This window comes from Oryctolagus cuniculus, chromosome 10 (assembly GCF_964237555.1).
Source record: "Oryctolagus cuniculus chromosome 10, mOryCun1.1, whole genome shotgun sequence".
In the NCBI taxonomy this organism is placed as follows: Eukaryota; Metazoa; Chordata; class Mammalia; order Lagomorpha; family Leporidae; genus Oryctolagus; species Oryctolagus cuniculus.
Genome location: NC_091441.1, coordinates 114,383,973 through 114,396,357, shown reverse-complemented (window position 1 = coordinate 114,396,357; position 12,385 = coordinate 114,383,973). Strand labels below are relative to the sequence as shown.

The window sequence follows — 12,385 nt, the reverse complement described above, 5'->3', positions numbered from 1 at the left end:
ATGTTATTATTTATATGAAAGGCAGAATGACAAGCTGGGGTTTAGAGGGTAGGGGTGAGGAGATTGTCTCCCCACTGATGCATTGCCCAAATGCTTGCAACAGCCAGGACTGGGCCAAGCCAAAGCCTGGAGTTCAGAACTCCATTCCTCGTGGGTAGCAGAGAACTCAAGCACCTGAGCTGTTGTCTGCTGCTTCCCAGGATGCATTAGCAGGGAGCTGGATCAGAAGCCCCACCATAATGCCCGCCCCAAGGGGTTATGTTCTTGTTTAGCTACTCTCTATCTGTGTGACCCTAGGGACATCACTTCGCCTCTCTGAGATGCAGGTTTTACAAATGAGGGTAACACTGCCTTTTTTGCAGGGTTATCAGTAAATGGTAGCTGGTGTCAGGAGCAGCGGCATCACCATTTTATGCCAGGTGTTTTATCAGTGTTTACAGTAGCCTCTTCCTGTGTGAGTGTGTGCCTCAGATCTTTGCTAGAGGGTCTCTCTGACCCCACAGTGTGGGTAATGTCATTAGCGAATCTCCAGGCTGAGCAGGCCCTGAAATGAGTTTGGCGTGTAGGGCCTGTCATCTCTTCAAGGACCTCTGATGAACCACACTCTGGTCTCCTAAGGATAAGCCACACCCCCACCCTGTCTTCCTTTTAATGAGTCTTTTTCTCTGCACAGAGCTTCTGGTGGAGTCAGTAGGAGTTGTTCTCGTAGAACACATGGGATTCCAGCAGCCTGGCGGTGTTCCAGGGTCTGTTGCCATGGTGACTCACACTTTTTTCTCTGAAATTTCGCCAGATCTTGAAGATCTTCGTGGACAATCTCTTTGCCATTGTCCTGCTGAAGCAGGCCACAGCTGTGCGTTGCTTGGACATGAGTGCCTCCCGAAACAAGCTGGCCGTGGTGGATGAAAACGACACATGCCTTGTCTATGACGTCCACACCAAGGAGCTGCTTTTTCAGGTGACGTCTGCAAGGTGCTGGAGGACACGGGCCTTTGGTTAGAGACCCTGCTGTACTTCCCAGTCCCTGCAGGAAGTGCTCGCCTGCCCCGGGCTGTTGGGGGGGATCTCTGGGAGGAGGAGTGACCAGTAGGAGCTGGGCACAGGCACAGATCTGGGAGGTGGGAGGGAGTCCTGCTCCTCTAGGCACACAGAGTTCCAGGGCCTGGGCCAGCCTCTGGTTTCCTTGCTAGGAGGAGGGATAAGGAACAGCTTTCTTACTTGTTTACTCTGAGCAATAAATGATAGAATAGTCCAGGTGAAGCTTGCTGTGGGTTCTCAGCGGATGGACTAGCCTGCTGATTCTCTTGAAGAAGTCTGCATCCTGCCTCCCAGAGGCCTTTTTCTGTGAGTGACCTGAGGCTCAGTAAGGACACAGGACTGGATTCTCACCTGAAAGAAGGAAAGGGATTAGGGAGAGCGCCCCTTCTCTTTCTTCCATGGGGATACTATAAAAATGAGAGCTTTTGAGGTCCTTCTAGGGAAAGGCATTGTTTACACATCATTCAGTGTAAACGGAATGCGGCTGGACGAGATGTGTCTCTGGAGGAGAAGCCCAAAGGCTTCATGCCCAGGACCTGGCTGACTTTTGACTTTGTCCCTCTTTGCCTCTTTAGGGCTTTGTGAATGGTCAGTGCCAATTTGCCTGAAGTGAATTCCCCTCAAAGCCAGAAGTTCTCCTGACTGGTTTCCACAGCCGCTGTGGCATTTCCCAGCCATGGGCAGATCGATTCCCCTGGTCAGGGCTCCTCATTGTCTTTGGCAACAGAACTAGTAGGGTGGAGGGGTCCCTGGAGGGTGAGAGCTGCTCCGGTCGGAGGGAGGGTGGCACCTGGCTCCACTAGCCGAGAAACACCAAGGAGACAGAGAGCAGGGCCGTAGCCTCAGGCTGACATGGGTTCACGTCCTACCCACATTGCCTGCTCTATGATCCTGAGCAGGTTGGTGAGCCTCTCTGAGCCTGTTTCTCCTTACTTCTAAGATGCATCTAGCAGTTACCCTCTGACAGAATTGTGACTGGGAGAAACAGGGACCTAGAGCATAGATCAGTGTCCAGCACCCAGTAGGATCCTAAATATTCCTTCCCTTCCCCTTGGCCTCAATACCATCCACCTTGCTACACCTGTGGGTAGGTTAGAAGCTTCCAGGTGTGATCTGTATCTGAGCCTGGAATCATATGAGGGTGACAGGTACGTGTCCTCCCCGGTCCCGGCTGATGGGCAGAAGATTATGCTCAGACCTTGCCAGGAGAAGTTCCCAGCTCTCTCTGTAACTTTCTAGGTTTTCTCTTCTCCACTGACTCTGTCCTCTACAAATGAAAACAACTATATTATTTTTCTTATTATAAAAATAATCTGAGCTCACTGTAAAAGATTCTAGACATCAAGGTATTTGTCTTGCTGGTCCCTGGGGCTCCACGGCTCAGCAGAGAAGCGGAAGGGGGGCAGCAGGGGCTACCTCCCAGGGTGACTATAAAAATACACTGTGTGAATTGTGTATTGCAGAGATAATAACTTATTTTCCAGTTTAAAATAACTTGAGAAAAATCCAGGCAAACAAAACAAAAGAGAAAGCACCTACAATTCTACCTGCCCAGAAACAATCACCATTGACCCTGTGGCAAACATCACTTTAAATGTGTGTGTGAGATATGTATTTAGTGTTAAAGGCAATGGAGTCCCACTTTGCTAATTTTCTACTTACTACATGGTGACTAATACTGGGAGAATATTAATTTTTTCAAACATGATGCAGAGTCAGAAACTCCAGTAGCTTAGTTGTTTCGATGTCTGTGTTGTTCATTGTCGTTCCTGGGTTTGTTTCCTGCCTCCAGCTTCCTGCCAGTGCAGCCCCTGGGAGGCAGCAGCAATGATCACTCAAGTGCTTGGGTTTCCGCCACTCAAGTGCAATACCTGGGTTGCTTTACTGGCTCCCTGCTTCAGCCCTGGCCGTTGGGTCCTTTTTGTGGGTATTTGGGGAATGAACCAATGGATGAGAGTGTTTGTTTCTATCTCTTTTTCTATCTGACTGTCTCAGTCTCTCTGCCTCTCAAAAACAGCTTTTTGTTTGTTTAAAAACCCTATCTGCATAAAGAAACTTGTCTCTATCCATTTCTTTTGGCTTTACTTTTCTCCTTTTCCCTCCATCCCACTGTCAGCAGTTTTTCATGACTGATTCTTTAAAGGGGCACTTGACTAAAATATGGGCAGGGTGTCGAAGGCCAGAGTTGTTCTCATAGGCTTCTCACTGTCCCGTAGGAATCCAACGCCAACAGTGTGGCCTGGAACACCCAGTGTGAGGACATGCTCTGCTTCTCGGGGGGAGGCTACCTTAACATCAAAGCCAGCACCTTCCCTGTGCACCAGCAAAAGCTACAGGGCTTCGTGGTTGGCTTCAATGGCTCCAAAATCTTCTGCCTCCATGTCTTCTCCATGTCTGCAGTGGAGGTGCCGCAGGTAACCCAGGCCCAGCCTGCTGTCCTCGGGGCAGGGCAGATGAGACGGGAAGCCGAGCTTTGCAGAGAGTATCAAGGAGAGAGAGAAGAAAGCAAAGTGGCAATGTGGGGTTGAGAAAGGTGCTGTGTACTTGACAGCTGAAGCCTTGTCTCCACCTTGTGCAGCCGCTCTGTCTTTGGGTGAAGACCCAGCATCACTGATCCTCCATGTCTTTCTGACCTCCTGTCTGGTAAGGATGGGGAGAGGTGTGCAGTGTTGTCAGCAGCTGGGGTTTTTTTACTGTGAGTTACGCATCTTTGAGCCCACAAAGTTAGGAGTCCAGCCAGGTGTGCACACAAGCGTGTGTGCTGGTGTGTGAATGAGAGACAGGGAGAGGGAGAATGAATGTGGGAGCCAAAAAGGGAGCATAGTCCGCTGAATGAGATAGAGGCCAACACAGAAGTGGGGGGCTTTCGTAGGCAGTCCTGGAGTGGCGGAGAGCAGACAGCAGAGACTGACAAGCCATGTGGGTGTGGCCTGCCTGCCCCTCTCTCTAGGGGTCACAAAATGGAGACGGGCACCAGGGAGAAACTTCAGCTCCAGAACTCAACCCTCAAGAAGGAATCATACTAACAGCTTGCAGAACTGAGGCGCAGTGTCATCCCCTTGGTCAGTTTGGGCCCTACCTGGCACCAGACACTGCACTCTGGCATCACAAGATCCCTAGTGCCCTGCCCTTTGCAACCACACCCTGCTCCCAGCAGCGTCATGGCGGCATTGCATGCTGTCATGCAGATGTTGCACAGCTTCCTCAGCCAGCGCACGTTGTTGGACTTTTACACCCTTCACAGTCCTCTGCTCTTGAAAGTAGGGGCATCGTTCTAGCTCAGGCTCTGCATCAAGCCCACTTAGTTCCTTGGTAGAAATTCCTAGGAACAAAATGGCTGGGCCAGAGGTTGTAGACATTTGAAAGTTTTTTGGGCTGATTTCTGACTTCCCTTCTCCTGGGCTCTGCCCTTGTGCCTGCCACACCGCTTGCCCCTAGGCTGGTTCACTTCTTCCTCTGAGCAGTGAGTCCCTTGTGGCTCATGGCCGCAGGAATCACAGCCAAGTGCCCTCACTGGTGCTCACACAGAGCAGCTCCTCAGGAAGTGCGAGTAGAATCAGATCTCAGGACATGGGAAAAGCAGAAAGGAAAGCAGGAGAAAGCAAGGGAGTGAGGCTGGTGGAAGTGGTGGCAGGAGGGAGCCAGGGTGGCCCCTCCTGGACTCTTGCTGTCCCCATCTGCTCCCTTCCCAAACCCATGCACCACATCCGCGGGAACCCACTCTTACTCAGTCGCGCCAAACAGACTGTGCTTTATTGAAAGTTTTCTCCCAAGATTGCCGTCCTGACCTCAAAAATAAATGCAGTTTGCTGTTCCCTGACTTTGCCTGGCCAAGAGGAGCCAAAGGGGCTGCCCAGGGCTTCCTCTGACAGGACCTCCCAAGGCAGTAGCCAAAGTCCTGCTTGCTGCCGAGCCATGCTGCTGAGGCAGCAGGTCCGGACTGCCAAGGGTTAGGAAAGGCCCTCCCCAGACAAAGGCTGTTTATCTGTTGCCTTCAGCCTCCAGTTTCCAGTGATTTTGGCCTAGATACAGGGGAGAGAGCATAAAACTTGCTCTTGGGAGTTTTGGTTTCCTTTAGAAATTGACATCATTTTGTGCAAGCACTGGTTTGTCAGGGCTGCCAAGTAGGGCTACAAGGCCTGGTCAGGCTTCTGCGCACTGTGGTGACGCGTTTGGAATGCAGCAGTGAGGTGAAGTATAGCTCACACGGTACTTGTTCAATTCGTATATTTTTAAAACTCCCACTCAGATTGTGCCTCCCAAGCATGTCCAGATGTTACCGGTCATCTGCTCCCAGCTGGTGTGCCCCCACGGGATGCTCGGGCAGGGCGCCGTGAGCTTTAGGGGAAGAGCTGCAGCTCCAAGCTCTGACCTGCCACCTTGACCAGCTGCAACTTGAGCAACTTATCTCCTGTTTGGGGTCTTATTTTCTTTTCTGTGAAATGGGGTTAATTACAGTCATCTTCAGGTCTGTGTGGCCCAATTCCTATTATTATTTGTTATTATTACAGAGAGTCATAAAATAGCCAAAACCCACAAAGTGCAATTACTCGTCCTTTGGTACAGAGGGTGCTCATTAAAGGAGTTCAGGAAGGCTGGTTGGGCGGGGGCGTTTGAGAAATTTTCAGAGGGTGGGGGAAACTTGAACCAAGCCCTGAGGAGGTGTTTCCTGAAGAGGAGAGGGGGATTGTGGCTGGAGAGGAGTGGGGGGAAGGAGCTGGCTTTGAGAAATGCAAAGGAGGCGATGGGCGCACTTGATTTCTGCCCAGCGAGTTATTGTTTTTAAATTTATTTGAGAGGCCGGCGCTGTGGCGCAGCGGGTTAACACCCTGGCCTGAAATGCCGGCATTCCATATGGGCGCTGGTTCAAGACCCGGCTGCTCCACTTCCCATCCAGCTCTCTGCTATGGCCTGGGAAAGCAGTAGAAGATGCCCCAAGTCCTTGGGCTCCTGCACCCATGTGGGAGACCCGGAAGAAACTCCTGGCTCCTGGCTTCAGATCGGCACAGCTCTGGCCATTGGAGCCATTTGGGGAGTGAACCATCAGATGGAAGACCTCTCTTTGCTTCTCCTCTCTCTGTGTAACTCTGACTTTCAAATAAAGAAAGAAATTGTTAAAAAAAGAAAAAATTTATTTGAAAGGGAGTTACAGAAAGAAAGGGAGAGACATATTGATGGACCTTCCATCTGCTTCTTCATTCTACAAATGGCTGCAATTGCCAGGGCTGGACCATCTCGAAGCTAGGAGCCTGGAACTCCATCTGAGTCTCCCACATGGGTGGAGGAACCGAAGCACTTGGGCCACCTTCGGCTGATTTCCCAGGTGCGTGAGCAGGGAACTGGATCAGAAGTGGAACTTCCTATGGGGAGTCAGCATTGCTGGTGGCAGTGTAATGAGCTGCACTACAACACCAGTCCCACAGTTATTATTTTCAAAACACCTCTGTCTTTGCCCGTGGTAGCTTGGGCTGGGCAGGGCACCTAACAGAAGTCAAGGATTTACTCAGTAGGCACCCTGCTCAAACATGGCTGAGCCGGGCTCACCCGCTCTTTAGGTCTTGCCCTGCTGCCCCACTAAAGGAAAGCAAGGGAGTGGCACTGCACAACACAGAGAAGTGCAGAGGAGCAGCTGAGTCTGCCACGGTGTGGCCTGGCTGAAGCAGAAAAACACTGCTTTCAACTCTAAAGCCGAAAAATGGATCTGGAAATTTCAAAGATAAAAGCCCCAAATGGAGAAAATAGCACATCCAGTTCCACATTTGGGAACCATTAGTGCAGAAGCACTGGCTGATTGATCGCTACTGTCTGTGAATCCCAGAGGGGAGGTGCGCGTCCCTGAAGCACATTGACTGGTCCCAGAGCAAGGACAGGGGCTGTCGCTGTTAAAGACGCTGTGCACACACACATGCCTGCACACTTTCACAAGGAAGGGGAGCAAAGAACCTGGAACCCAGTCACTGTGGCTCCGGCCTCAGGGTTCCCACTTGCCAGGTGTGTGTGATGGGACCAGTCACTGAGTTTCAGCCTTCTGGGCTCCCCATAGGGAGAATAATGCCTGCTGAGCCGGCTGCTGGGCACATCCAGAAACACTTTGCAAACCTGAAAAAGAGAAGTTCCTAGGTGTGTTCACAGGTATTCACAGGAAGGTAGCTGTCTTGTTGGAGGGAGTTGGTCCTTAGCTCTGGAGTCTGGGAGGCTGATCTCCAGGGCCTTCCGAGTAACCTGGAGTAAGCCACTTTCCTTTCTCGGACTCAGGCTCTCTTAAGAAGAGGCCGTATTAGACCCCTTCCTGCTGGTGATGTCATTGATTGTTTCAGCGGATGTAAACCACGAGCCTGCTGAGGGATGGATATAAGTTAAGTACAACCCTGCTGTTGGCCCTGAGTTGTGCATGGCCTTGTTGGGGAGACAGGTGTGTGATGACAGCACAACCTGAAATCTGGACAAGGGCAGAATTAAGTTCAGGCTCCTTCCCTTGAGGTAGGGGCTTGAGGGGTCAGGGAAGACTTTGCAGAAGAGGCAGCATTTTATCATATCTTAAAAGCTGATCAAGCAGTTTCTAGAGGGCAGAGGGCTCTGCAGGCCAGGGTGACATCTTGTGGCAAGGCAGTCCTGGAGGTGGGAAAGAGGAGAGTGGAAGGAAATCTGCGTTTGGAGCACTGTTGCTGTGTGTGTGTGTGTGTGTGTGTGTGTGTGTGTGTGTTGGGGAGATGGCAGGAGGGAAGGTGGCAAGGTGGGCTGGGCGAGGCTGGGAAGCATGCTGCTGCTCATTGGTGTGTCCTACTGCAGGTGTTAGTAATGAAGTCGGCACACCTATCTGGTGATGGAGACAGGGTTTGTGTGAACCTGACTTTCCCCATTTCTCTCTGAAAATAATTTTCTTTTTTCTTATTGACAAAATCCTATAGTCTGCTCCCATGTACCAGTACCTGGATAGGAAAATGTTCAAAGAAGCCTACCAGATTGCTTGCCTGGGTGTGACTGACACTGATTGGCGTGAGCTGGCCATGGAAGCCCTGGAAGGATTAGAATTTGAAACTGCAAAGAAGGTAAGCTTCTGGTCAGCATGTACTGGAATGTGGGCCAAGGAGTCAAGAGAGGGCCTTGGTGATGCAGAAAGGCCGAAGCAGACTGTGCTATGCTCTGGGGTTAGACTGGCCTGGGTATGGATCTCAGCTGAGCCACTTCTCACTGTGACCCAGGCCAGGTACCAGCCCTGCTCAGGTGGCTTTTCTGTGGGGGTGGCATGATGATCACTGGTGCCATCACAAAGTTAGAGGACTCTGAAGGGACAGTAGCTGTGAATCCTGACACAGGAGGAACACCTGGTGGATGCTGCTGTCACTCTCAGTAGCTTTTATTTATGTGACCCATCTAGCTAAAAGCCTGGTCCATATAGGTACTCAATAAATGGTAGCTTTTACTTCAGGTATAAATAGTAAGTCCATTTGTTACACCATGCTGTTTCTCTTAGCCCACATCCCTTCATGGTGCGATGCAGGGACCTGATCTGCTGTGTCCCTGCCTTCGTCTGTTAAAGCTGGAGAGACAGCTAAAAACATTTGACTCTTCTGCACGCCAGAAAAGGCCCAGTTATGGTTCTGAGCTGAGTTGTTCTCTGGAGCCCGAGGTAGGGGTTCTCCCTGTTTCATCCTTCCTCTTGTTTTCCCAGTCACGTAAGGAGATAGGCCTTTGACTGCCACAAGGTGTGTGTCGTGTGAAGTGAGGAATTACGGGCCTGAAGAGAGTGCAGGCTGGACAAGACGAGGCCCCGACGCTGGGCTGAGGAGCAGCAGCTCTGCGCCACAGGCTGCCACTTGGCTGGGCTGGCACACAGCCCGGCCCCGCCGTGTGTGCAGGGGGGAGAGGGCAGCACGAACTGCTGTGTGATCTGCTGCAGTGCATGAGGCTTAACTGAGAGGTTGTGAGGGAATTTAGAACCAGGAGTGGTTGTCCAGTGTTAGAACAAGGGAAGCTGTCGTTCTGTAGTAACGATGGTATTGTGTTTTCAGACCTCCTCAGTGTCGGCAACGTGGTAATGGAGGAGGCTCTGGGAATTCAGAGGGAGGAAGCCTCTCCTTGGAGGGAGCTTTCATCTCCTGCCCCACCCAGCAGTGCCAGGAGGGACGAAGAGGAACAAAGGATTTCTATAATGTGTGTGTTTGCTTGTTTTTAGCATGGAATGAAATGAAAAATTTTCTCATTGTCATCTCTATACACCCAGGAAACTAAATATCTACCCTTTCTGTCCCTCCCACCACCACCACCACCACCACCACCTAAAGTAGCGCTCAGTGAATGTTAGAATGTGCAGAAATGAAACTGGAATGATCCCCAGTTGTTTATTCACCACCACCCCCTGCCTGATATCCTGAAAGTACTCCTTGAGAACATAAAGGATGATATCAAAGCCACAAGTTTTTTTAAAATATTGTTTGTGCATTTTCAAAATTACTTATTTATATGAATGAGAGAGACAGAACACAGATTTTCATCTTCTGGTTCACTCCTCAAATCCACACAACGACTGGGGCTGGGCCAGGAGGAAACCAGGAGCCAGGAACTCAATATAGGTCTCCATGAGAGTGGCAGGGACCCAGGTACCTGAGCTGTCACTGCTGCCTTCCAGAATGCCCGTTAGCAGGAAGGTGGAATCCAGAGAGCCAAGACTCAAACCCAAGCACTCATATGGGATGCAGGCATCCTGTGGGGCGTCTTTCACTGTGCACCAAATGCCTGTCCCCATTTGTTTATTTTTGTAAACAACAATTGTATGTATATTTATTGTGAAAAATGAGTTTTCAAAAAGCCAACAGAATTTGGCTATTGACAAGAACTTGATCTTTCATCTAAATCCTGAATCCCTAAGCTTTCTTTTTCCCCTGTGCAAGTTGTCCTGGCTCACCCAGGGCTCAGACTTGTGGAAGGTGGCTCTGGACTGTCACTAAGTGCCCACTAGATGGCAGAGGAGAGCTGCTTGGCGTCCGGACATGGCCCTGCACAAAGCTGTGGCCGCTCCCACACTTCTGTCTGCTGGAGTTGCTCACGGGCTGGCCTTGTGACTCTGACCACCATGACCATTCACCCTGACTCTGCAGAATGTGTCAGGGCTGAAGGATCTTGGAAGTAGAATTCTCACGGGGATTTCTCACATCCTGGAATCCAGCACAGCAGAGCCAGAAAGACCCTTGTCGAGGGCATCACAAGCTTGCCCCTTTCCACAGGAACGTGGCTAAAGCTCCGAGGCAGGGAGTACATGGGCCGTGCCCTCCAGTTGGAAAGCCTCAGAGCTGGGACTAGGACGTGGGAAATCTCTCTCCGCCAGGCATCGCGGCTTTCCCCTTTCCTGGGAATTTTAAGGAAAGCCAGATCCAGAAGGTAGTCCCAAGACCTCCAGTGTGGACCATGGGTGCTCCTGGCTCTCTGTCCTTTCCCTGGTGACCCCCACTCCTTACCCTTTCTGTGAACTCTGCTGCAGGAGGATGCACTTGCCAGGTGCCTACCCTGGGAGGCCTCACTTCATCTTGCCTCCTGTTCCACCCATGCCCAGACAGTGTGTCTGTGTTCCCAAGAGCATCCAGTTCCCACTGTGTAGCTCTTGGCTAAGGGAGATTTGGTGATCTACTTATCCTGCCTACCTCCCCTTGTAGAACGTGGGCCTATGAATTACGGAAAGCGGCAGGGCCAAGTCCTATTCCCATCTGGGTCCCCAGCCTGACAGGGTGCCTGGCCCTGCAGGATGAAAGGTGATGTTGTATTGTGGTCCTCTGTGCAGCAGCCACAGTGAGGCCAGATGAATTGCTTGTTTTCCCATGTCTTTTTAGAAGGGGGGCGTCATGCCGTGGAGTAGAGGCTTCCAGCAGCCAAGGATTTGGTGCATTTTAAGTTCCAAGGGCTCCTGGAGTTGCTGCCCTTCTAAGCCTATGTCAGCCCATTTCAAATGGGATGATTACAGAAGCGCAGCTGGGTAGAAATGTTGACCACAAAACCACAGGAAGATCGGGTTGGGCGTAGTGGGTTATGTTCCTCTAAGCCCCTTGCAGAATCTGAAAGAAGCAGAGCATCGTCAGTAAGCCTTGTCTTCCCGTTCCTCAGACACTTGCAGCAGGGGTTGAAGTACCTGTATTGACCGGGAGGCCAAGGCAAGGGTTACACTTTGATTTATGTGAGAGTTTGCTTTTCAGTGCTTGCTTGGAGTGATTCATTCCCTGCCTCACTGCTTTCAGAAACCAGCTTTATTGCTTCTCAGCTTTCCCCCTGCACCAGTACTGTGGGCTCTGGGTTCCCTGTTTTTATGGCACCATCAGGTAGGCGTCTCTATCTTCTACTTTCTATCCAAGCCACCAGGAGGTGTGTGTGTGTCACCTATCAGTTGGCACCTCTTACCACTCCTGCCCTGATGCCGTTGCCATGCAGCGTCACACAACTTGTTCCTTCCTTTCAGGTGGGAGCCTCGCAAGGAGGCACTGTTGCAGGCTGCACTATCAGGATTTTGCTTTGCCTAATCCCAAAGTGATGGATGCAACCAAGACTTCTTTGCTGTTCTTTGTGTGGCCTAATCCTGGGGCTGAAGCCGAGCCTCATGGGGCCATGGCCCTCCTGAGCATGTGGTGATCATCAGTGTTTGCCTCTTCCCCCTCTGCACCGTCTGACTTTCTGGAGCCTGACTCCCCACCCCCAGCCACTCGCCCACTTTGGGAGCTGAGACGGCAGCTGATGTTGTTCCTTGTTTCTTCCCTTGTAGGCCTTCACCAGGGTGCAGGACCTGCGGTACTTGGAGCTCATCAGCAGCATTGAGGTAACAGATGAAGCATTCTTCCTTCCCCAGCAAGCACAGGCTTGGCGTTAGCCCTCCCAGCAGCAGGTGCCCTGAGGACACGTGAACAAGGCCCAGGTGTCTGCCCCTGCAGGGCAGAGTGCTGCGTAGTGGAGACAGCACCCTGGGGCAGGGATCACAGTCTGCTGCTTTGTGCTCCGTGGGGCACATGGGTTCCTGCTCTCTCGGAGCGCTGGTTTGTTGTCCAGAAGTGGGATCAGACCTGCCTGGCAAGGTGGCTGTGCAGACTAAAAGGTCCTCAGTAACTGGCTACTGTGTTCTCAGGTTCCAGGTATCTGCAGTGTAGCAGAGGCTTCCTCAGTGTACATGGCTATGCCTCAGCCCCAGAAATGCACCTGGGCTGAACTGGGCTCCCCGGGCCTCTGGAGCACCCCAGCCCTGCCATTCCTGACGAGAACACAGACCTTGACAGCCAAACCCAGACAGGTCTTGGGCGGGCTGAAGAGGCTGGTGCTAGGTGCCCCGGTTGCTAGGTGCTGGGCCCTGCTGTTCTTAAGTTCCACGCTTTGC

General features: G+C 51.5%; 1 protein-coding gene across 12 annotated transcripts in view; it reads left to right on the top strand.

The window, feature by feature from the left end:
- The window catches only part of IFT122 (intraflagellar transport 122), an 87,486-nt gene that overhangs the window by 48,388 nt on the left and 26,713 nt on the right, over positions 1–12,385 (top strand). For all 12 annotated transcript variants that reach the window (XR_007921664.2, XR_011379651.1, XR_011379650.1 and 9 more), the window contains 4 exons: positions 794–958; positions 3,255–3,452; positions 7,947–8,087; positions 11,783–11,836. Coding sequence is in view for 6 of the 12 variants with exons in the window: in XM_070051073.1 (XP_069907174.1) it covers positions 794–958; positions 3,255–3,452; positions 7,947–8,087; positions 11,783–11,836 (558 nt within the window). In the remaining 6 variants the exon portion in view is untranslated. The remainder of the gene's footprint in view (positions 1–793; positions 959–3,254; positions 3,453–7,946; positions 8,088–11,782; positions 11,837–12,385) is intronic.